General features: G+C 37.9%; 1 protein-coding gene across 2 annotated transcripts in view; it reads right to left on the bottom strand.

Annotated features, from left to right (window-relative positions):
* The window catches only part of PIP5K1B (phosphatidylinositol-4-phosphate 5-kinase type 1 beta), a 140,184-nt gene that overhangs the window by 33,853 nt on the left and 82,617 nt on the right, over positions 1-23,714 (bottom strand). For both annotated transcript variants that reach the window (XM_067568658.1, XM_067568659.1), the window contains exons 8-13: positions 17,491-17,702; positions 14,051-14,134; positions 13,880-13,928; positions 12,944-13,028; positions 4,335-4,490; positions 3,834-3,978 (exon numbers count right to left, since the gene is read on the bottom strand). In XM_067568658.1, coding sequence (XP_067424759.1) covers positions 3,834-3,978; positions 4,335-4,490; positions 12,944-13,028; positions 13,880-13,928; positions 14,051-14,134; positions 17,491-17,702 — 731 coding nt within the window. The remainder of the gene's footprint in view (positions 1-3,833; positions 3,979-4,334; positions 4,491-12,943; positions 13,029-13,879; positions 13,929-14,050; positions 14,135-17,490; positions 17,703-23,714) is intronic.

Genomic DNA, 23,714 nt, shown 5'->3' with positions numbered 1-23,714 from the left:
TTCAAAAACAGACTTCAGCGAGAAACTGCAGAGCTGGAACTCATCTGCAAACTTGACACAATCAAACTGGGTCTGAATAGGGACTTGGAATGGTTCTCATTACAAGAAGTAATTGTCACTGTTCACACATTCTCACCTCCTAATCAATGGTTGTTAATGGGCCTCATCTACTCTAACTGAATGGACTTTGCTAACACCTACCCTCCCCATTGTTGTTCCCTACCTTTGGATGTGTACGCACACGCACGCACGCACGCACACACGCACGATTTCTATTTCATGTATCTGACGAAGTGGGTTGCAGCCCACGAAAGCTTATACCTGCAGAAATTAAATGTGCTAGTCTTTAAAGTGCTACAGAACTCATTGTTTTGACTTTAATATATTATACTTGTATGCATTTAAAACAACCTCTGTCATTGTACTTAAATAAATTTGTTTTATTATTAATCTAAAATAATCCAGTGTTGTATTTAAACTGAACTCTTTGGTAACTCCAGTTAAAGCAGCAAACTATTGCTTTTTAAATAAATACATAAAAACTCACATTTTTGGGAAAATTCTGGACTGGGAGTGTTTTGGGGTCATCCTGCAAGTAGTAACCAAGGCTGGTGGAAGCCAGTGTGTGACTGGAGTGTTGCTGACAGGCTGCTGGGGTCAGAGCTACTGGGCCAGGGCTGCAGCTATACACAGGCACTCAGTGTGACCTGCATGCTCTTAGGCTGTGAGCGGGCCTGGTTGGGAGCTACAACAGCAAAGCATTGTGAGGCACTCAAGACTGCTGGGAAGGCAGTGACAGCCCCTCACTGGTCTGGATTGCTTGAGTCTCCCACCTCTCATGTGAATGGCCTGACCACTAGTCGACAGAGCCATTCTAATTCTCTTATTGGCCCAATGAATAATTAATTATTTATACAAGTCAAACAGCTTCAACAAGAGAGACAGAGAGGCCTGCCCATGATATCCCATAGCCCAATAGCTAGGACGTTCTCCTGACAGTGGGAGAACCAAGTCTCTCCTCCACATCAGACGGAGGGGAGAATTTAACTCAGGTCTCCCATGTCCTGGTTAGTGCCCTAACTGTTGGACTAAAGGTTGAAGGGGAGATGGAGACAGCATACACTCCCTCATCTCATGAATTGTGCCGAAGTTCCGGAAAAAAAGTATTGTCCAAAACAATGTGGCAAATTCACATCTAATTCACTAATAGTTTTGGATCAATCAAAATTACATTTTTCGGCAAACAAACTATTTGCCTGCAAAATTTTGCCCATCTCTACGTATGACTATGCAAAGCAGTATACAGGTATAAGACTGCACAAAAAACCTTGTATGACTGTACATATGTACAATTAGTGCACTAAATTCTGAATTTCTTATGCAATTTTTAACCCTGCAAAGCATTTATTTATGAAGTAAATTAATTTTATGGGATTGATTAATCAAAAATGTGGTAAAAAGTGATTAAAATGCTTCCTCCCCCCTTGCAGATTTACAAAAGAAACTTGCAAACATTTCCTATATGTGTGGAAGAAAAAATATATAAAGGAAGGAAGGAAAGCAGAGCACCAAATACAAACAAAAACGAACAGCTAATTCCTTTTCATTCTATATAAGTATGTATGACTTTCAGAGAATCACAACAAATAAGCCTATGCTGACAACAATAATGTAACAAGGAAAGCACGTGGAAAAGAGATAGTACTTTTAAAACTTATTTGAAAAGAGTCGTATATTATAAGAAATATTAATTAAAAAGATCCTTTGATTTTCTTCCTTTACTGTTTAAATAAGGAATACATCTCACAAAAATGCCCTAAAAATAATTATGTGACTTAGCCTGTGTCCTCAGCTGAAAATTGCAATTGCTCTCCCACTAGCTTTCTATGCCCTTTCTACCCGTGTTTAGGCACAAGCAATGTCGGAGCATGCAAATAATGTATGCACACAAATTTGTACTGCCTGAGAATGTATTGTAAATTAAAATTGTTTGCTTAACTTTACACACTAAATTAGGTCTGCAAGACTTGTCTGTGTTGATATGCATCTCATTGGAAAAAAAACCAAAAACCTCAGTGCAAAATAATAAAATCTGACCAAACAGCTTAAAACAGCTGAACTACCAAAAAAGCATGAGCTTCTTAATATCTACAACCACCATTTCTACTAAATACAATACAAATTAAAAAACCTACAATTAGTGTAAATTTTTTTTAAAAATCTATTTTTTCTGCTGTCAGCCACACAAAATATCCATATGTGGAATGCTCATTATTAACAATCTTGAAAATGTTCTTAACAGTTTTGTTTGTATCATCTTACTATTACATTTGTGAATATGTTCATTAGGCATATGTGGACAAAAGCTTAAAGAGAATGTTGGGTTTGTTTAGGATTTAATATTAAAATAATCAGTACAAAATCCAACAACAGATGTTTTCAGTGAATATTTAGATATCAATAGAAATGAAAATAGTTTTTAGTTTGGAATTTAACATTCACCTGTGACACAACAACCCTAACATTGTAATATTGTGCTAGTGCATCAGACCCAGAAAATGAAACATAGCAACTCACTGTAGCAAGAAAAGGGAAGCTATTTATTTTCACTGCCAAGCTGAGTGAAATACAAGTAGTCAAGAAAGAGCATCAATGGGTAAACATATATTAGATTTTAAAAATACTTTCAGAGTTAACCTAAAGGATCTCTTTTAAAATATGTATTTTAACCTGATGGATGTTGCTTTAATAAAACACCATACTCTTACAAGCACTAACCTCTTTATATGCAGAGCATAGATAAATTATGTTTATATTTGATAAGATTTATTATGGTCTTTTGTCATATACCAACATGACTTTTTTCATGATGAAGATGACTTCAAATCTTCATCATGAAAAATGTCATAATGGTATACAGCAAAGATGAACGAGAAGATGAGTTAAAAAACCCAACATGCTCCTCCGTAGCCAGTCTGAAGCCCAGTTGAAACAGGAGGAGGGTAGATTGGTGTTGGGCTGATGGCTGGCCATTAATATTTACCATACTCTGACATCGAATCCTCAGATAAATCAAGAAAATGAGGGGGTATTCTAGAAATGATGGAAAGTGCCCAAGTGTTGTGGATAGTGAGAACAATCCAAGAAGAAGTGGTGGGATGTCAAAGGAAAACGTGTTAGCTTGTGGTGTGATAAAGACTGTGACATTGAACAGAGCACTTTTTAGGGAAAGGACTCAGGGTGAACCCCCTTTTGCTGGGGTTAACACAAGGAAGAAGATCATGACTTCAAATGAAAGGCCGAATTCTCTCCACTAAGCATAGGAACAAACCAGGAAAACAAAGGCTGAAGACAAATGTTTTCTGCTCCAATTCTGACTCCTGTACAAAAATCTCCAGAGGTGCTGCTCCATATGTTTTTCTACAAGTAGGGGCACTAAGGGGTTTTTTAGCTCAAGTCTTTGGGTCTACATGTCTGTATGCGCACACCCAGTAATCCAGCAAAGCACAAACATGCTACTCCAACATGCAGATAGCTGCATGCACCACAGTAATGAACTCAGCAGAGGACTGCTGCAGTTAAAATAGACACACATTAACAAGGCTTTTGTAGTACGTTTGCCTGTTTTTACAAGGAGGCAGAATTTGGCCCAAACTGGTCCCATAAAAAAAACAGACTAATGATCCTAGTATAATTCCCATAATAAATCATGCAAATAGATTATCATCCAAGCAAGAAGTGGTAAACTATCATCTCCCTGGGTTAGGGTATTTTCCTACATAATATGATACCTGTGACATATTTTTAGCAACTTAAATTAAATAAATTATTACCTGCTGGAATAAAGCAGAGTTCCATCATGTTGATATTGTTCATCTACATACAAAGAAGAAGAAGAAATAGTGGTTGCTAAGGAAGCTGCTTCAAACAGAGATGGAGTGCTTGGCACTAAATCTGGCCGGTGCCGTGAACTCAATACTGCATAGGAGAAAATACATACAATGTATCACTGTATATTCATTTTTAAAACTCATTTCAAACTAAAACGACAACTAGGAAAGGTTATATTATATCCTACCAATAACCCCCCCCACCCCACCTCCCACAGGAGGTGATGATACTCATCTTTCAGAAGCAATCGAACACATTTTAATTGATGAGATTAATAGTAAAGGAGCTCTAGTCAGTGATGCAGGCACCCTTCCACACCTGTAAGGCTCTTTAAAGCCAAAGACCCTGCTTATGCAGCAAGCCAAGACATTTAGCATAATAAAGGTTCTCTCTTTTGAAAAACTGTGGCATTGATTCCTTGGTGAGCCGTTCCAAAATATTACCTTCATCATCAAGGCTGGAAAAGCTTTGTCCTTCAGTAAGCATGTCATGCTTTTCATCCTTCCATTCTTGGCTAACAGCAGATACAATTTCTTGTGATGTTGCCTTTAGGGCTGCAATGGAACTGCATCGTCTCTTGGAAGGAGAGGACTTCAAAGCTGCATTAAGAAAAGAGTGCAACGAAGAAAGCTGGTGAATTATAACATTTTACTCATCTTTAACAGTGTATATAGTTTTACATTTGACAATGAACAAACTACAAAACCCATTTCTAAATGCAGATCAAGAATAAACCTAGGTAACATTTAACAAATATCAGTTTTATTCTACAGAGTCCATATGAGACATTGTGTCTCAAAGTTTCCACTGAGTTTTTATGGTTTTCGGGCAAAAGACTACAAATGGGTTCTGCCTGTTAATTGCTTTTGACATTTCCTACATTGCAAGACCTACTTTGAGTATCTGTTTGTAAAAGTCAGAAGAAAAAAAACAGGTAATGTAGGATAATGAAAGGAAGAAGAGAAACAGTGATTAAGCAAAAAATAATCAAGGCTTTGGGACATTATTTGAGGATTAGACACTAGCTAAGATTGTTTATAGCCTGAGGACATTATTGCTCAGTGTGTACTGTAAAAATATTTATCCTGCCTTATGATTTCCATTATAGTTATGCACCTCAATATATGTTGTGGGTAAAACAAACATTTCTAAAATATTACTGGCTGACATACTAGCTAATGAAGTGATGTGGTTAATTAATGAACATTTCTGATCGTTTATAATCCTAACCAGGGCCTGCCTTGCATACACTAGGCAAACATAGGATCTGACCTCCCGCTGCGACCTCTCAATTTATTTCCCCCCCCAAAAGGAGATCAACCATTTCAGTTTCCGTGTTTAGTTCCCAAATGCTTTAGAACTCCTAGACACTGGCTGCAGCAACTCACACAAAGAGTTCTGGGACAAGATTGGTACCAGAAGAACTCATTGCTTACAGCTAAAAAGCTGGGACACTCTTGGAAGGGGGAATCAGATGCACAGAAACTGAGCACTAAAGACCCAGTGCTACTCCAGAACTCCCTAGAAAGGATGCCATCATAGACAGTGGCTGAACTGGCCTATGCCTATAGCTGTCCCTGCCAATCATTTTTTGTGTTTAAATTTTTGTTCTGTGCATTGAACACTGAGATGTGACATTGTAAAAGCCGTTAAGGCACTGGAATGTGACTCACAAGGTCTAAATTTGGTTTCCTAGTTGTGCCACAGACTTCCTTAGGCAAGTCACATAACCTAACTGCCTCATTTCCGTCATCTGTAAAATTAAACTAATCATTTATTTCTATTGTACACACTTGGTAGAGGGACTGTCTCTTACCATTCAGTCCAGCACCTAGTGCACCAGGGTCCAGTCATGATTGGCATGTCTAAGCATTATTGTAATTTAAAAAAATAGCATGTGGTAATTGCTTTGCTAGACAAAATCTAGCTTTTTGACAAAGATCCAGAATAATATATTCTAAGATATTTATTCCTGACCAATGCTCTGTAGAAAAGGCCATTTAAAAGCCAAGCTTTGTAAACTGTTGGTTATAGTCTCTTTAAATATATTGATCCTGAATGTTTGTTGAATTTATTTTTAGATGGAGGGAGAAATCATGACCCCCTCTAATTCTTTCATTCTCCCCATTTACTTTCCCACCACTACCAACAAGAGCTGTGTAATACAGCTGGTAATCCTACAACCAGAGCTTGTCAATGCACCTCCAAATATCAACCAGAGGAGATTGCTTGAGAGTGAAATGGTGAGAGCAGGGCAAATCAGTCTGCTTGTGCTTCTATGGCCCCTGCTCTCCTACCACGCAAACAAAGTTTTTTCTCCTACTGTCATTTCCCTGCATTGCAAGATGAACTCTGGGACTCAAACCTCCATGGACCCTCAATGACAAGCAACAGAATTCAGACCCGTCGTCTCATGACGGCCAAACATTCCCTTCCAAGGACCCTAATTGAACAGCCCCCCCAACCCTCCATCAATGTCCCAAGCTGTCCTCCAAAATGAGCTACTGACATTGGTAGGGCTCTTAGGCACTATGTTAACACAAAGATATAATCATCATATTTACTGAAGCCTTACTTCTGCACAAAGGATGCCACAAGACCTAGTGCCAGAAAGATGCTGCCTGTAGATGGTGAGCATGCTGCCTCCACAGTGCTCCCAGCTTCCACTGCCCTGAAAAGCTCAGGCATGAAACTTTGATCCTCATCCATAGGGAACTTCATTGAACTGCCATTGGGCTGGCCAACTGACAGCATTTCCAGTGCACAGTTATTTTAGAAAATAAACCTATCCTAATGGAAGCATCTTAATAGCTTTTTAGATAAGCTGGAAGCAAAAGGATAGTAGGGTAATATCAGAGACCCTTACCATAGAACACAGCAGAACCTCTGATCAACAAGGGACGCAGCAGAGTGACCAGAGGATAGAAAGTTTTTAGAGGCATTCTCAGAGGACGCTAGCAGCCCCACATAATTTTGCTAAATAGGACAATCTGAATTCCTTATTTTGAAAGAAAAAGATAATGTCCTTAAAACTTTTAATCCATATACAAGAGATACAGTTATGTCAAGAGCAAATGAAGAAAAGTCCAACAGACACATCACATGTTAGAATTTCAGATATGATTAGTTTTTAAAGACCAACAAAGAAGATGGAAAATTATGATAACGAAGAAGAGAGAGCCCTAAGAGGGATAGAAAGCAAATACTCAGAGTCTTTCAACCTAGTGACCAACAGTACATGGTTGTCCTGGGAATAAGAACAGGAGCAGACTGAGAATAGACCAGTGTCTGAGAGCAGCCCAACTAGTAACCAAGAAACAAAATTGAATATTCCAAGCAGTCACACTGTAGCCACGTGGAAAGGAACATTACTGGTCATGATAATGCCTTAACAGAAGGGGCTCAAATACTTACCATTAATTTGATCACTGTCACTCGTAACTCTCCTTTACCATTACTGCTCTTAAAAGTTCTTCTTCCTATTATTTCTCTGTATTTCACATTATGTTACCTCAGATAAATTAGCTTACATTTCTCCCATGCTGAATCAAGTTTTATTATTCTCACTATCTAGATCAGGGGTGTCAAACATCCGGCCCATGGGCCGGAAACAACCTGCCAACCTTTTTGGTCTGGCCTCTGGCGGCAGCGCGTGGAGCGGTGTGCACATGAGACACAGCGCTCCAAAAATGCCTAGTATTTCGATTTATGGTATGTATGGCCCACTTGAAGTACATTTAATTCAAATACGGCCCGCCACAGCAAATGAGTTTGATACCCCTGATCTAGATCCTTTTGTCAGGAGAAGGGCTTTTCATTCTGCATTTTCACAGTGCCTTGCAAACCACAGCCCTCCTTTGAGCTTTTAGGTACTCCCATTTGTGCATGGTGAAGGTCACAGCATTTCATGAGTTCAGTGGGATCATCATCCACATTTTGATCTTTCCAAACATAAAATTTTTGAATTCTGCTCTGCTGGAGAGTAATGCTATTGTCTTTAGATCAAATGAAGATGAATAGAGGCCAGTGAAATGTGAAAGGTATTGACTTCCAGTGGTGGAATTTTTAAACAAAATAAAACTTCAACTGAACTTTTGATGGAAAGAGATCGTTAGAACGTAGCTTGCTGGAATCAAATTTTACCAGATAATCTCTTTATCTCATAATGAACTAGTGACTGTCCAATTTTCATCTGTAACTGTTTACAACCAAAATGGCTTTAATATTATGTAAACCTAAATCTTCCCGAGGACACAATGACAAGTGAAGAGCTTATTCAACTCAAAGAATTTAAAAGGTATCTGATATTTTCAGCTCTACCATACCTGGGGCTAGTGTGAAGAACTTCAAGGGCCAAATCTTCAAAATGACCTTTAATTTTTTTAATACTCAAAAGATAGTGAATTAAAACTGCATTCAAAAGTGGAGACATGGGTATGGCCTCTTTGAAAACATGGCCTGTGTTAGCACCTCAAAGCTCTCAACAGCCCAAATTCTCCGTAAAGATTTAGACAGAAATACTACTAGAAGAAATACTAGAGAAAGGATACTTATGCTAATCCCATTTGCTAGACACTGTTCAACCTGTGTCCTGTATAAAGCATAGGCCCCAGGTAAATAATAGTATGTGATCATGTAATTAAGGATTATATTATAATGTATATGCACAAAGCAGAGTTAAGGTTGCACCTACAGCCTCAACTTTAGCATTTCCTGATTTTTGAATGCTTCACTTTGCTGCCTTCGCATTCTTTTAAACGAATTATTCCACAAAAAATAACGACTACTTTGCATTTCTGCAGATCATTCTAACAATTCCAAAGAACTTTATAAACATTTATCAACTAAACAGCCCAAGACCCCCCGTGTGCCGAGGAGGTACTTTTCCCCTCCACTGCAATGAGGTATTAAATGGCTAAGTGCCTTACTTGTGGTCAGACAGTAAGTCTGTGACTGAGTAAAGTATAAAACTTTGATTCCTATTCCTGAGCTTCAACTGTATAACTATTCTTCCTCTGTTTTCTGTATTACTAATGTTCTGTATTATTTATGTTTAAGGATAATATTTTGCACAGAAGTCATGATACCTCTGTGAAATTATCCTCTTCAGCTTCTGTGGGCTGCACCCCAGAGCTGCACATGGTAGCGATTACTAAAACTTCCCCCTCTGGCAATGGGACTAGGGCTCTCATCCCCTCCCTCAGTGATGCCCTGTCAGCTCCCCCACATTAATTTTAGTAGAAGTCACAAACAGGACACAGGCTACCATGAATTTTTGTGTATTGCACATGACCTGTCCGTGACTTTTCCTAAAAATAACTGTAACAAAATCTTAACCTTACTTATGTTATAGTAGCACCCACTTGCCCTGATCAAAATTGGGCTATTGTGCTAGGTATTGTGTTAAACTAGGTAGACATGATCCCAGCCCCAAACAGCAAGACCAGTCTCTCTCGTATATACTTTGCCACACTTCTAAAAGATGCTTTTCAACTTTCTTATTAGCATAGATTAGAGTTGAACATTAGCAAATATCAGTAGAGTTGCAAGACAGCATAAAGAAAATCAAGTGTTTATTTAAAAAATCCAACTGAGGGCATGTTTGCTTTCTTTTTGCATACAGCACGTTCTTGAAACGAATCATTTTAATGGAAGATTCCAGTACTATATTGTAGCTGTGACCCAAAATGTACATTTTGATCATACGTGCACCACAAGCATTAAAAAACCTAACAAGAGAAATGTTTTCATGAAATTACATTTTAAAAATGTTTCAAGTATTTTTTTTTTTTTTTTTTTTAAATCTTCCATACTTTAAAACAAAAATGTGAAAAGAACCGGCTTAATTTCATTGTCCAAGCTAAATGAAGTGCAAGAAACAAACAAGCAGTATATTAGGGATTCTGTTTTGTGGGTTTAATAATTTCATTTTTCTGGGTTCATTTTTAGCATATTTTGAGTTTAATGTGGATGTCCGAAAATGGGGGTTTCTCTCTTTGCATATACTGTAACGAGTAATGTATATTATATAGTTGCAGCATATACTACTGTAATGAGTAAGTAATTTCTTTGTAATGTTCCCTAGTGCACTTTAAAGTAGTGCTGTTTCAAACAGCGCTATGTTATAGCACACTAGGGAACCTTTAGTGAATACCAAGAGGGTTACATGGACCAATTAATGCACAACACATTAGAGCATTTTAGAAATCACTCCCCCTGCCCCGCAATAGTTCGCATTACTGCTTTGTGTACACAAGCCCTTAGTGTTTCTCTAGTGGTTATTGGATAAAATACCCCAATAAAAAAAATGAATTGGGTGTTTATCAGTGTTTATTGGTTAAAACCAAAAATCAGAAGCCCTAAGTAGAAGAATTTCAAAAGATCTTAATTGAAAATGAGCTTCCTGGTTTTGGTCACAAACATAATGCATCAATATTGTACAAGAATTAAGGCTGAGTTAAAAAAATATACAGCAATAGTAATACAGTAATATAAAACAATTTCAATCATCAAATTCTTAGAAATTCTTAGAATTCTTAGAAAATCATCAAAATCAAGGACTGCATTATCTGATAGGCTCAATGTTCAGCAGGGCTTACCAAACATCAGGATTTAAAAGAATCTATATTAAGAACCAAATTTGAATAAAGGAAGGTCAGATAGCAAACTCTGTCTGTAACGATCAGGTTCCATATTTTGATGAACCAGCAGCCCAACTATATTGTAACTGTTGTCCAAAATGTAGACATAATCCAAGGCCAGACTGCCGTCTCCAGGCTGTGCTTAATTTGTATTAAAAGAGGTCTGGGACTCAAGAAATTAGATGCTGGGGCTCAAGCAATTTTTTGACTTTTATAACTGACATACGCCACGGTGCCGGGGCTATGAACTGGTGAGGTGCCAGGACTCAGACCTGGCAAACGGTGGCACAAATTAAGCACTGCCTCCAGGGTTCAAAGCAATGGGAGAGCACTTTTTGCTTGTAAATCTCCATAAGGAATTCCTCTAAGATTCTCCTGCACCATTTTGTTCACTCAACCCTCTTCCCCTACTTTGCAGGTGTCACAGTCAGAGGTAGGGAAAATCCAGGTTTAAAATATTAGTAGCAATTTCGGAAAATATGCCTTAGGAACTTTGTTAAAACGTGTACCTTTTTAGCTTGTGTAGGAGGGAGATCTGTCCCCTTTAAGGAGTAGAGGGGATTGGATCCAGCCAACCTGTTTCATGACATAGCCTATTTAAGGGAGCAGCTGACAAGCTGGGAGATTCTGAGCCAAATAGTAATCAGAGAGCTAACTCCTGAACAGGATAAAAATCCAGACAGTAGCTGACTACAGGGGATAGAAGAAAGGTTCTGTGGAGCAGGCTTGGAGCCCAGATACTGGTCGGCCAGGGATGCCTGCCAAGTCAGTACCCAGCCCTCTGCAGGAGGGCTGTGGAATCCCTTAACAAGGGTTCAGATTTGAGAGTCCAGGAACCTGGCCAGAATGAGCTCTGTGGAAAGACTGTCAGAGAAGCCATGGTTTGCAGTGGGACTGACAGAGCCTCCTGACTCACAGGTAGCTGGAGGAGAAAACTGGGAACCTGAAGCCCTGGAAGGAAGGTGAAATTGGAAACCTCAAGAGGGCCAACAGAGGCTGCATTTCATAAAGATTCAATAAATTGAACCCCAAGAAGGGGAACATTACTTAAGTACTTTGAGCTGCAAACAGTTAACTGGGAAAACTAGGAGGGAACTGAGGGTGAGGTGCTGACATGCCCAACAGTGCCACAAGGGGGAATGTCTGGGATGGGACCCTGCCACAGCTTGACAGTTTTATTTTGAGGAATGGCAGGGAAGAAATTGAGTACAGCAGAAATGGAAACAAATCACTTTCTTTCTCTGGGACATTTGCAAATTCTTGTGTTTCTCTTGATAAGTATGCCCAGATGATGATAAAAGACTTGTTGTAGTCTGTTTGGCAGAGCTATGGGACTACAGCAACATTAACTTGCTCTTCTCTTTATGCAGCACAATTTGGAATCAAGAAACAAAATATTTGATAGTTATTTCTCAAATACTTTTACTGGAATCCAGCTTCCCACACCCAAATGGAAGGTAATTAATGGAGTGTTATTTGTTCTATTCTAACTTTCCAGGTCTTCAGAGTTTCACTTCTTGTCTAGTTAGAGAGGAATGGTCCAGAAAGCTTCCCACATCTTGTACTTTTGAGTGTTATAAATTCTCCTGCTCTTTTAAGTCAGAGAATCCAATGCCATTTCAGTGGGTAGGGATGAAGGTGATAAATGTGTTTAATAAACCTTCCAGCAACGTTTTCAATTTAATTCAGCAGAGAGAATTTCATCGCTGCCTGCTGTACTGGTGTTCCTCTCTGGTTACGTAGATCTTTGTAACCTTAGTGAAGTATTTTTGTAATCTTTCTGATGGTGCTTTCTCATTTCTGCCCAGCCAACTTCTAATGACATATCCATTAATCTTGAAATGAGTTAGATGACTAAGGAAAGGCGAAATGAAGGAAAAAAGTAAAATGGGATTTTAATCACAGAGGAAAGAATTTAATAATTTAGACACCTTCATCTTTCCAGTTTCTTAAACCCCATTTTTGTTCTTTTAAAGCACAAAAGAAAAGATGACAAGGAATGGGAGAAGGTCCATCCTTACCAAACTTGTCAGATTTAAGGTTCAATCCTTCAGTCTCCATTTATGTGAGTTAGACACATTCAAGTCAATTGGACTACTCATGTGAACAAGGGCTGCAGACTGGAGCCTGAATTGTTTTATTTATTTAGATATATAGCAATGCTAAAAAAAGGGATGTTACCTATTAGCTCTAAATGCCCTTGTCATCGCTTGAAAATACATCACAAATAATATCCTAATTCCAAAAAGATACACGGAAAGCTTCTACTGACTTCAATGAAAGAACGTTTAGGCTCTTAGTGTTTGTGTTGTGAGATCCCTAAATGAAAGTGTCTATACTACAGGAGTTAAGATACTATAGAAGTGCAGATTATGAAGTTATCCAGAGGACTTACAATGACAAACCCTTACCTTGAACTTTTTTGAAGACCCTTGAACTCATGAACTTTAAAAACCTGTCTGCGTAAAAACTTGGTCTGTGGACTGAAACAGTGTCCTAAAAGACAGAAAAGGCCTTAAAGTTACACTCTTCACATACAATTCAAAATGAAATGTGCAAGAGAAAAACTGGACATATTTTGGGTGAATTATATCATACCCTATTTGGGAATTGATGCAATAATTACTGTACAATTGCTGTATAATTACTACACCTCCCTGACACCTATTTTATTTCACTGTAATCTTGATAAAATACCAGTCTAATTATTTTAAGCACTCAAGATAACTTGGAAATTACCCTTTGTAAAATATGAATATTTAAAAATGTGTCATTTCTCTTTTTTGGGTAAAAATCTCAAATGAAGGCTCAATCTTCAAATACGGGTGCCCTAATAGATGACCAGATTCTTTCTGACTGCTTTAATGTAGCACTGATGGGCACTTAAAATGGCAGTCTCTCTAAGGGCCCATTTGAGCACTGAATACCCTGGGGCCAAATTCTGCATGTGCATGACATTCTTCGAAACTGGACTGATGTTGATTCAGTGCACAACTTTAAATTAGCCTTTTCATTTAACTAGTGAATTAACATTTGGGATGATTACTTCATCCCCATTTTAGCTGTTCAGTGAGGTTAGTTTTGTGTAACTTGGTACAGAAACTCATTATCTAATGTAGCTATAAGAATAATGATCTTTGCACATAGGTCTGTTTTTGTTTTACCTTTTATTTAAAAAAGTAAATCAGCCAGCAACTAGGATGATGTATATGTCAGAAATCACACAACTAAAAGGGAAACGGGGGTGGGGGGGGAAGGGGATTATAAATGTAATAGTTCGCTCTCAGTCTTAAACAAGAATCAGAATTCCATTGTGAAAAATCCTGGTAATTTAAAAAGCAACTTACCCCATCATAAACAAGTGCTTTCCAGGAATGTTCTAGCTTCTTCATTAACCTAAGCAATTAAATCAAAGTAACTTCGTGAAATTCCCTCATCTTGCAACGATCTCAAAATACTTTATTAAAGATAATGGCTTTAAATGTAGCAAAATAGTTCCATTCTGAACCTCCACTTACCTGTAAGACTGTAGGATATCAATAATACCCATAAATAGAAGCAGCTTTTCTCCTTTATGGCTTTTAGCTGGAATGCCTCCCATTCTGATGGCAACAATAAAAATTATTTTATTATTGTATTTTCGAGACCTTTTTAATGTCAGTATTTAGAAGGTGAACTGCTTTTACTTAAAAAAAATCAGCAACATTAAGGTTAGTTGTTGAATGTCACATAGAAAAGCGAACTGAGGATGGAGCAATCAGCATATACTTATTTTTAAACCTACTCTTTCTTTTCTGTTCAGGTCCACAATGGATTGCTGGCACCTGCTCAGCAAGACAGCCCAACACATCATAATTTATAACTCTTCTATACCATCTTCCATTTGAGGATCTCAAAGCATTTTACAAACATCAATCAAGCCATACTCTCACTAACTCTGATGCAGGTAAATATAACTGTCCCCCTTTTACAGACATGTAACAGAGGCAGAGAGAGGTTAAACTGATTTGCTCAAAGTCTCAAAGTGAGTTAATGACAAACCCTTGCATAAAAGACGTCTCCTGATTTCCAGTCCTGTATTTTGACCACTAGACAGTGGTCCCTCTTCCACAAAGCCACAGAAACATATAGCCAACTCACAGGGGAGCAACTTAAGTGAAGTAAGTAACTTATTACCATATGGCTATATTTTGCTAAGTTTTATTTTAATATTATTTAACACTCATTGGGATATAAAATAACATACTCCATGAATGATGGTACCCAGGACATCACAACGGTACATTTTGGGACACCTCTTTCAGAAGAAGCTGGCAATATGTGACTTTGGGTGAACTGAAAATAATATAGGTAAGTTTAAGCCAAGTTTTTATTAGGGGCATCCAATGCACAACTGTATAGACCTGAAAAGGAAAATAGGTTTATACCCTTTTTGGTTAATTTTTTTTTTTAAAACAGAAAACAAAAAAACAAATAAGAGGCCATAAAGAGTTTCCTCCCCAACCAAATATTCCTATAGAGGGTTGAGTTTTGCATATTTTACATTAAAAATTCAGCATCTGATTCTTCTGAAAGACTTTATGGATAATTGGAGAGCTGCTAGGATTATGAAATCACAGGTATCACAATCTGGTAAAACCTGACTGGTTGAGAGGAGGTAAGAATTTTGTTTAAACTACTTAAAACCCTTTGCCCAAAATTTTTAAAAGTAATTAGTAATTGTAGGTGTCCTGTCTGAGACATCTTAAAGAATCCAGATTGATTGAATCACCCAAAATCATTATTATGTATAGAAAGTTTTGGCCCCCGTTTTTATTTTTGTTAACTTTTGGTGAACTCTCTGTACTCTCCAAACAGTTTGAAAAAAGATCTATTGAAGATTCAACAACTCCCCACCTCTTATAAAATCCGAGAAAGCTCATAAAACAGCCACTAAGACATCCAACAAAAACAAAGATGGATAAGACTTAATATTCCAGGTATTTCTAAGGTTTAAAACAAAAAGCAAAAGGACAGTCAGCGTAAAACAAACAAAACCTTTCAGGCTTCCTTTTTACATCAGAAAGAAGCAAAAGAGCATGTTTTCATCCTTGCAGGTCATTTCTAAAGCAAGTGCAATAACTAGTAAATAACTTACAGTTCTGTAACTCTTTTTATACTGAAGGAAATCCCTCCCCCCCTTTTATTAATGACATGTACATAGATGATCAGTCTACCACTAAAATGCAATCACATTCCATTCTAGAGGTGACAATTAATCAACACTGCAACTTTAATTTTTAAGGTGTGAACGTGAAGAAAGCCACATAAAAGCAGGTAGGATTTAGGTATTCATAAGTACTTAATCAACTTAGAATTTACAATGGTTAAATAGTAAAGTTTTCAAAAGCACTTAAATGACTCAAAGCCTGTATTTTATTGACTTTCAATGGGGCTTAGACTCCTAAATCATCTAGGCACTTTTGCAAATTTTACCCAACATCCCTACTCATATAAATAATGCCATAGGATTTTTGATGATTAAAAGTGGTCAGAGTCTTGGCTTTAAGACTCACTGAAAACAGAACACTTCCAAAAATGGAACACCACCATTCTTAAACACTAGATCAGCATAACTCAGGTATGCAAATGAGAGGGTACACAATATGTCCCAATTTATATTCTTATGCATCAAACATTTAAAGCTGTATATAAATAATAATAATGCCCAGCTCAAACATAGCACTTTCTGTCAGCAGTGGGCTTTACAAAGGAGGACAGTATCATTGTCCTGACTTTCAGATGGAGAACCTGAGGCACTGGAAGGTGAAGTGACTTGTCCAAGATCACCCAGCAGCCCAGCGGCAAAGCTGGGAACAGAACAGAATTATTCTCCCATTAATTTGCTGTAAATTTAAGCCCATATTTCATTAGCATTAATGGTATTTACCTGCATGACTTTCTGATGACCTAACAGGATAGTAAACCCGTTTCAATGTGAAATTAAGTCTCTATTTTAGTCAAGGATTGATTACACAGAACAAGAATGCTGATTGTAACTCTTATTAGCACTGAACATGCATCAAGGATAGAATACTTTGAGGAGCCCTTGGTTCCTGGAATGAGAATAGATACATTTACAGAAAGGGGTGAAACATTCTATTTGTTTTCATTATCTGTCACAACCTTAAAATTCTCTGCATGGCACAGCCTGTTGTCAGACACCAAGATGATGGAAGTGCAGTCTTTTGGATGGGATATAAAGCAGAGGTGCTGATCACTGTGGTTATTAAAAATTCCATGGCATTATTTGTAAGTGTAGGAGTCTTAACATCCGTGTCTTGACTGAACTCGTCTGGATAATTACAATCTGCCTATCTAAAATTCCTCTGCAGTTTCAGTTAGGAAGAGAAGAGGAATATATTCTACACTGTAGTGTAGTGTTTCTGTAAGCTGTTAAAATAGCTGTCTTGTTCCACCTCAGAGGTGGATGCATTTCAACAGTAGTTGAAGCAATCCCTGTGTATGTAATGAGTACATTTCTTTGTGATGACAGGCACTACAGAAAAATCAATATAATCAATATCAATACTAGTTTTTCCTCATAGCACATGGCACAACGGTTAAACAGCGATTATATGTGGAGGTCTTATAAAACATATATAATGAAAGTCATTACAAGTGAATTTGCTACATGCAGATAAATTGTTCTGAATTATAAATGCAGTTACTATTATGTATTTAAAGATGATGAATAAACTAATCAATATTTTTATTTCCTGGTCTCCAGTGAACCTTGGTGATGTAAGTTTTGAATGTTTTTCAAAAAGCATTTAGCTTAATCCTTCAATCACCCGTATGTAGTGCCTTCCTGGATGGGAAGCCAGCCAGGGTTAGATTTAATACAAAATAGAACGGTTTCAGAAATAAAATTTAGAAATTCCCAGTCACTTTTTAACAACAGATTTTGGGGACTTACGTATTTGTAGCTTCTGTGAGGACAGATTCCCCAGACTTTCCAGGACCCTGTATGGATTCCATGGCTGTAGAATAGAGAACTTTCTGTCCCCCAGGACGTTTAGCATCAGATGCATTCTGGGAACTCTCTCCATCTTTCTCTTTTGTGGCACTGTCCAATACATGGATCCCCAGCAGCAGACTATAATCCATGATTTTAAAGCTTTCCAGCACCTATTAAGGAAGAAGGACTGCATGTACTGTAACACACAAAAATGACTACACAATTTAGTTTCTGCTGTGTAATTCAACCATTTGAGACAGTCCAAATAAGGGGGGAAACCTACACAAATCCGTTATGTTGACATACCTGACTAGGACAGTTTGCAGAAAAGGTTAAAAAAAATAATTTTTGTACTAGCATAGCACCTTCTGGCTGAGATTCCCAAAGCAATTTACATATGTTAATAAGTTAACCATCACAACATCCTCATTAAAAGTGGGAAAACTCAAATATATATAGAGATTTAAGGTCTAATTTAATGCCATTTGCAGTTGGAGAGCTTGCCCAACCAGCAACTCCATTTCATTTAAAGTGAGGGAGCAGTTAATTGGTTGTCTGATACTCTGATGCACTATATACATTATTTTTATCCTATCTGATTTACTTATGGATGTTCTGCTATGCATATACAAACTCAATATTGAAAAAAAAAAAACCCTTGAAGGGGAGATTTTCAAAAAGGACAAAGGCTGGTCAAGATGCCCCATTCCCATGGAAAGTCAATGGAATTTGGGCACCTAACTCCTTCCTGTGCCTTTGACAATTTCTCAAAAGTGGCCAGTATAAACTTTATACTTGAACTCTGAGTTGATTTTTAACCAGTCTCCTCCCTTGATCCGACCAATCACTTTGACTCCCTGACTTGACAGGTTCCACTTCCCCCATTCAGGTAAGTATGTATAAGATTCTCATCTCAGTTGCACCAGATGAATCCAGAGGGACTCCATTAAAAGGAAAAACTTCTCTCTCTCTCTCTAGAGTCAATTAGGATATCCTTCAGTTCCCCTTTTCACATTTTTAAGACTATCGGAATCACCAGCAGACAGGTATTGTATCAAACAGCTTGTATGAAAACCCTGTTTGGCACAGGGAGCACAACCTATTTAATTTCCTGTCATCTCAAACAGAAATATGGAACAATGCGTTTCCTTTTCTTCATACAGCTCAGCAATGATTTAACATGCATCTTGCGCCAAAATGTCTTACTGATAATGTTGTAATTCTTGGCACGGCACTGCAAAATTGCGTGTCATTTTACCAGGAACAAGAACAATCTGATTTTACAGAGACGACAAATGAAGCACAGTAACTCCAGGTGTGCCAATTCAGTCAGGCCTATCAGGGCAGAAATGTTTCACACAAAACACTAGGTTAACTTCTGAAACATAGTGCACATATTTGCATTTCAAAATGAGATCAGAAAAGAATTCAACATAGCTGGAAGTTATGTAACAGGGAAGGGGAGATCCACCACTTATGAAAACATTTTATCTTCCCAACCATTGACTGTAGACATGGATGTGGGGAGGCCGTTTTATCCAATATGCACATTTCTAAAGTACTTATTACTGTATTAACTAGAAGGCATATACACTCAAAATTAGCATCCTTTCTATCCCTATTCTGCAACTCTCTTGCATCTCATGTTGGTTTCCTGAATGAGATCACCTCTGGGGCTTGTCTTCCATGAGAAACATTAAGGCCTCCTTTTACCACCAGTGTTGATGTGCGAAGGTTTGCACAAAAAGTCTTACTGTGTAACCTAAATGCAGAAAGGTCTGGTCTCTGGGGTTAAGACACATAAAATAACTGAACAAGTGGTCTGAACATAAAAGAGGTAAGTGAGCACGCACGCACGCACGCACGCACACCCGACCCACCCCTCTTTCAGAATTCTTCTATAAAAAAGGAACAGATTGGCTTCAAACAAAGTGCAAGAAAAGTGCTTTCCACGCACTCAAATATATGAGATGCAGCTATCAGCACATCCTCTGATCATGCCAATGCAGGCTTTTGGGTAACAATAGAATAAAAGACAATCCAGAACATCACATGACAAGAGAAGGAAAAATCTATTTTATTACCCAGAATGTGGGACTGATGGATCACTAAACCCTTCCCGTTTAATGGCACTGGGAGTCTTCAACTGCAAAAACAGCACAGTTAAGGAATACAAGAGTCTATATTGCATGAGTACATTAGGATATTGGACTCAGAGGAACTCACACACAAGTATAGTTCTCTTTGCTTCTGCCATAATAAAGGTTTGTTTTTAAAATCAGATTTATTGAATATTTATTTTCATAGGTTGCCTAGTTTTATAAAAATAGATGGTACAAGACCACTTGTATGTGTGCCATTTAAAATGGAAAGAAAGCTGATGCCTAGCATATTGCAAAAAAATAAATTAACATTTGCCCTTCTGAAAATATTACTTTAGTATTACAGCTGGTATCAGTGTCTATGTAAATCCTGATTTCATCAGCTAAATATGTTTGGGAAGATGGTGCCATTTTCATTTGTGCACGTCACTTAAAAAAAATCATTACCTTACATTCTTTGCTTTTATCAAATCTGTGTTTGCCTCCACTTTTTAACTCTTTGGGATTAGATACTTCATGGTTCTACTGAATTAAAATCAAGGATAATATCTATTTAATATCCGATGCAGTCTCTTGAAAGACTATGGTGTATCCATCTTGCCAGTGCAGAGGTATATATTGCACAATAAAGTAGGCCTGTTCTAACTCTGACTGAAGTGATCCACTCCCATCTCCTTTTGCCCCCCCCTTCTTGCACTAAACATTGACTAAAGGCTTGTCTTCACTTACCTTGGAGATTCGGCGGCAGTCGACCAGAGTTACGCAAACTATGCAAAATACTTGCTTAACTCCTGTTGACTTCTCTGCTCTTCTTCTGTGCGCTGTCTTCACTGCACCACGCCGACGGGAACTGTGTTCCCATTGACGCAGTGTTACGCCACTTGAGAAGGTGGTCTTAATATGTCAATTTCTGGATCGACTGAGCAGGTCTTCACTGACCGTTCAGTCAATCCAGATAAGTCAATCTGATGGTGGCGAATTTCCCGCCATCAGTGAAGACATAGCCTAAGAGTCTCATTGCGGTCTGCATTTTTGTTTCAAGATCACTAAAACTAACAACAGTGACAAAAGCAACGTAGTACTTCCTAAGTGCTCCAAGTCTCTTGGAAACTGAAATCCGCAAAGTGACTTTTTCCCTAGGCAGACTCTCAGCGTGTATTTCTTTTTTTTTTTTTTACATGCAGCAACCTATGCAAACTCTACTTTAGCAGTTTGAATCCTACTCCTGTTCTCTAGACATTTAACTGCATAAACCAGCTGAACAGATCCTGAATAAACTGAAATAATAATACTCTGAAATATTTTAGTGTACAGTAATATAGTGACTGCCATATAAATTATCTAGGCTCCTACATAATCTGTATGCTTGTTGGTATATGAAAACTATATATTCTGATGACCTCTGTACCTATATATTTGCTAATCAAAGCAGGTAGTTAAGCCCTAATGCAAACTGATCTTAACCATGGTTCCATTTCCTTGTGTGTGCCAAAAGAAAAATGCTAATATGAAAAGACCATTAAACTAACCAGAATGGGCAGAAAATTCAGGGCCAATAAGTCATTGTCACCAAATCCTGCAATCCTTATTCAGGCAGAATTCCCGTTAATCTCAATGTGACTTTTGCCTGAATATGAACTGAATAAGGATTTCTAGATTTGGCCCACTGTTAAAACTTGAAGGGGAGGGAAAAACAAATAAGCTAAACTCTGCTTCATTTAAAAATAACATTTTTCATGCATTAACATGAATGCAAATTAATAACTTTGGTTAACCTCGTAAAACTTACATGGATCCAGTAAATCCTGGTATTTGTATACCTGCAATATCCCAGGAAGTGACAAAGGGCCCATTCGGCAACCCTTACTCATGTTGAATAGAACTTATTTATAGGAGTAGTTCCATTAACATTCCGGGTCACTTCCAGTCATATCTTTGTGCGTGCTGCAGCCTGCCAGTCACACCTGGCCCTTACCACACTTAGTTATATTGCAGGGTGACCCCAACACCCCAGTCCTAGATTTTCCCCCAGAAATGTATGTCCTGTACACCCAGCCTTCTCCTGGACAACAACAAGCTTATATAAAAAGTGTGTCATTTCATTAATGGAAATGATATGCACAGATCTTGCTACCCCAAAAGGAGTTTTCCAGACACTTCCATTTAAACACACAATCAGATAAGACAATAAAACAAGTTTATTAACTACAAAGAGATCAATTTTAAATGAGCACAAGTAATGAGGCATAAAAGTCAGGAACAGTTACAAGAAAATAAAGTTAAAGTGCTACAGGTGCCTAACAAACTGTATCAGATTAAAGCAAAGTTTCTCTCACTACATGCTCTCAGCAGTCTTACCGACCAAATTTCTTAGACTAGAACCTCTTCCCCAGTTCAATGTCTGTCTCCTGTGTTCCTTCTGGTGCAGTAAATTAATGGAGAGAGGGAAGAAGGGATGCCTTGGGGTGTCTGCCTCTTTTTATAGTCCTGTCCTCCCTTTGAGAAGCATTTCTAGCTGGGAACAGGGTGACAGGCAGTCGGTATGGAAGGGAACTCCATGCTGTTTCTTTTCTCAGATGTAGATTTTTTGACCCTGCCTCTTTTCCTGCCAAAGAATGGCCACTTAGCAGATAATGGTCCATCAGCCTTGTTTACGCCTGGCTGAGATGTCAGCTCACCCTTTGTTTCTGAAGAACTGGTTTGGCACTCCACAAACTGATTTGGAAAACATGCTATTAGTCATCATTTCAGCTTGTGTTTATAACTATAATGCTGCTACGTACATTTTGCCATGATATTACTGATCAGCAAATTATGAGCGTTCAGACGATACCTCACAAGACATATGGTACAAAGATTATTACAATTGTGTGTAGGGTGTGGACACATGGTACATAGGCCTCTGTCACATAAGCTTTCCCCTGTCGTAATTAATACATAAAGGGCTGGCTTCAAAGTCTTTTTCAGCATTATTGTATCATGTTGTAATGACGCTAAGAGTTATGGGTCTGCCTAGAGACACTGAGAATTTCTAGATCCTGGGCCCAATTGCCTCTTCCATTCTTAGCTTGTACTGTAAAAAAAATTTAACAAGGACTGTCAAAAATAGTGTCCAAGCTGATTTACTATGTGCTAAGAGGAATACATTGTCAAAAAGGAAGGAAGGAAATTATAAAATATTTTTCTCCCCATTCCCACTGCCTCACACATTGCCATTTGAATGTGGAAAAAAAGCTTCTATGATTAGGTTCTTTCTGCTGATTCTAAGTTAGTCAGGGGCTCTGGGAATAACCTCAACGAGAGCCTACCACTGTTGCACCAAGTCCAGGATAAACCAACTAGCTCTGCCTCTGAACATCATTCTGTTCCTGATGCAGCATGTGCTGTACACAGACGCATGATGGGGTCTGCATGTGTAATATGTGGCCATTGGCTATTACAGCACATGCAAAACTATTACAGTGCAGTAAGACATCCTTATAATGGAACTGCTAAACAAACTGTTCACAAAAATGAATAGCATAAGCACATGGAACAGACAATCAGAGCATTTCTTTTCTAAATGTATTTTGTTGATCAGACAAATTGAAACCCATTGAAACCAATGGAATAATCCCCTCAATCTTTTCCAGTTGAATTTTACACAGTAGAACTAATAATCAGCAAATGCTGATGTTAAAAAAGTTGGAAATAATAATAAAATGAGATATGCTGGTGCCATCTCAAAATAAACATTTCTTAAAATACCAGATTGACTTATCCCACCGAGACAAACTGCCAAGTTTTGATTCTGAATTTAGCAATACCAAAGACCATCTGAAATCCAAAAATGTACACCTAGAGACTTGAACTGCTGATTTCAACAGATTTTGGATAGTGCTAATAATATAATTGCTAATACAACTTATAAAAATACTTAGATTTTGATCTCTAAATGCATTACACTAGTAAAAATGGAGGGTTATTTTAGATTTCAGCTGACGTGAATGACGTAAAAATGTGACATCAAAAGTTGACTGCCATGGAAGGATCCCATGTGTGCTACAATATCTAAATGTTAGATAAAAGAGAATCAGACAC

This window comes from Emydura macquarii, unplaced genomic scaffold (assembly GCF_026122565.2).
Source record: "Emydura macquarii macquarii isolate MOO-44397 ecotype Brisbane River unplaced genomic scaffold, CSIRO-AGI_Emac_v2 contig_2897, whole genome shotgun sequence".
Taxonomy (NCBI): domain Eukaryota; kingdom Metazoa; phylum Chordata; order Testudines; family Chelidae; genus Emydura; species Emydura macquarii.
This window is presented reverse-complemented; position numbering and strand designations above follow the sequence as displayed.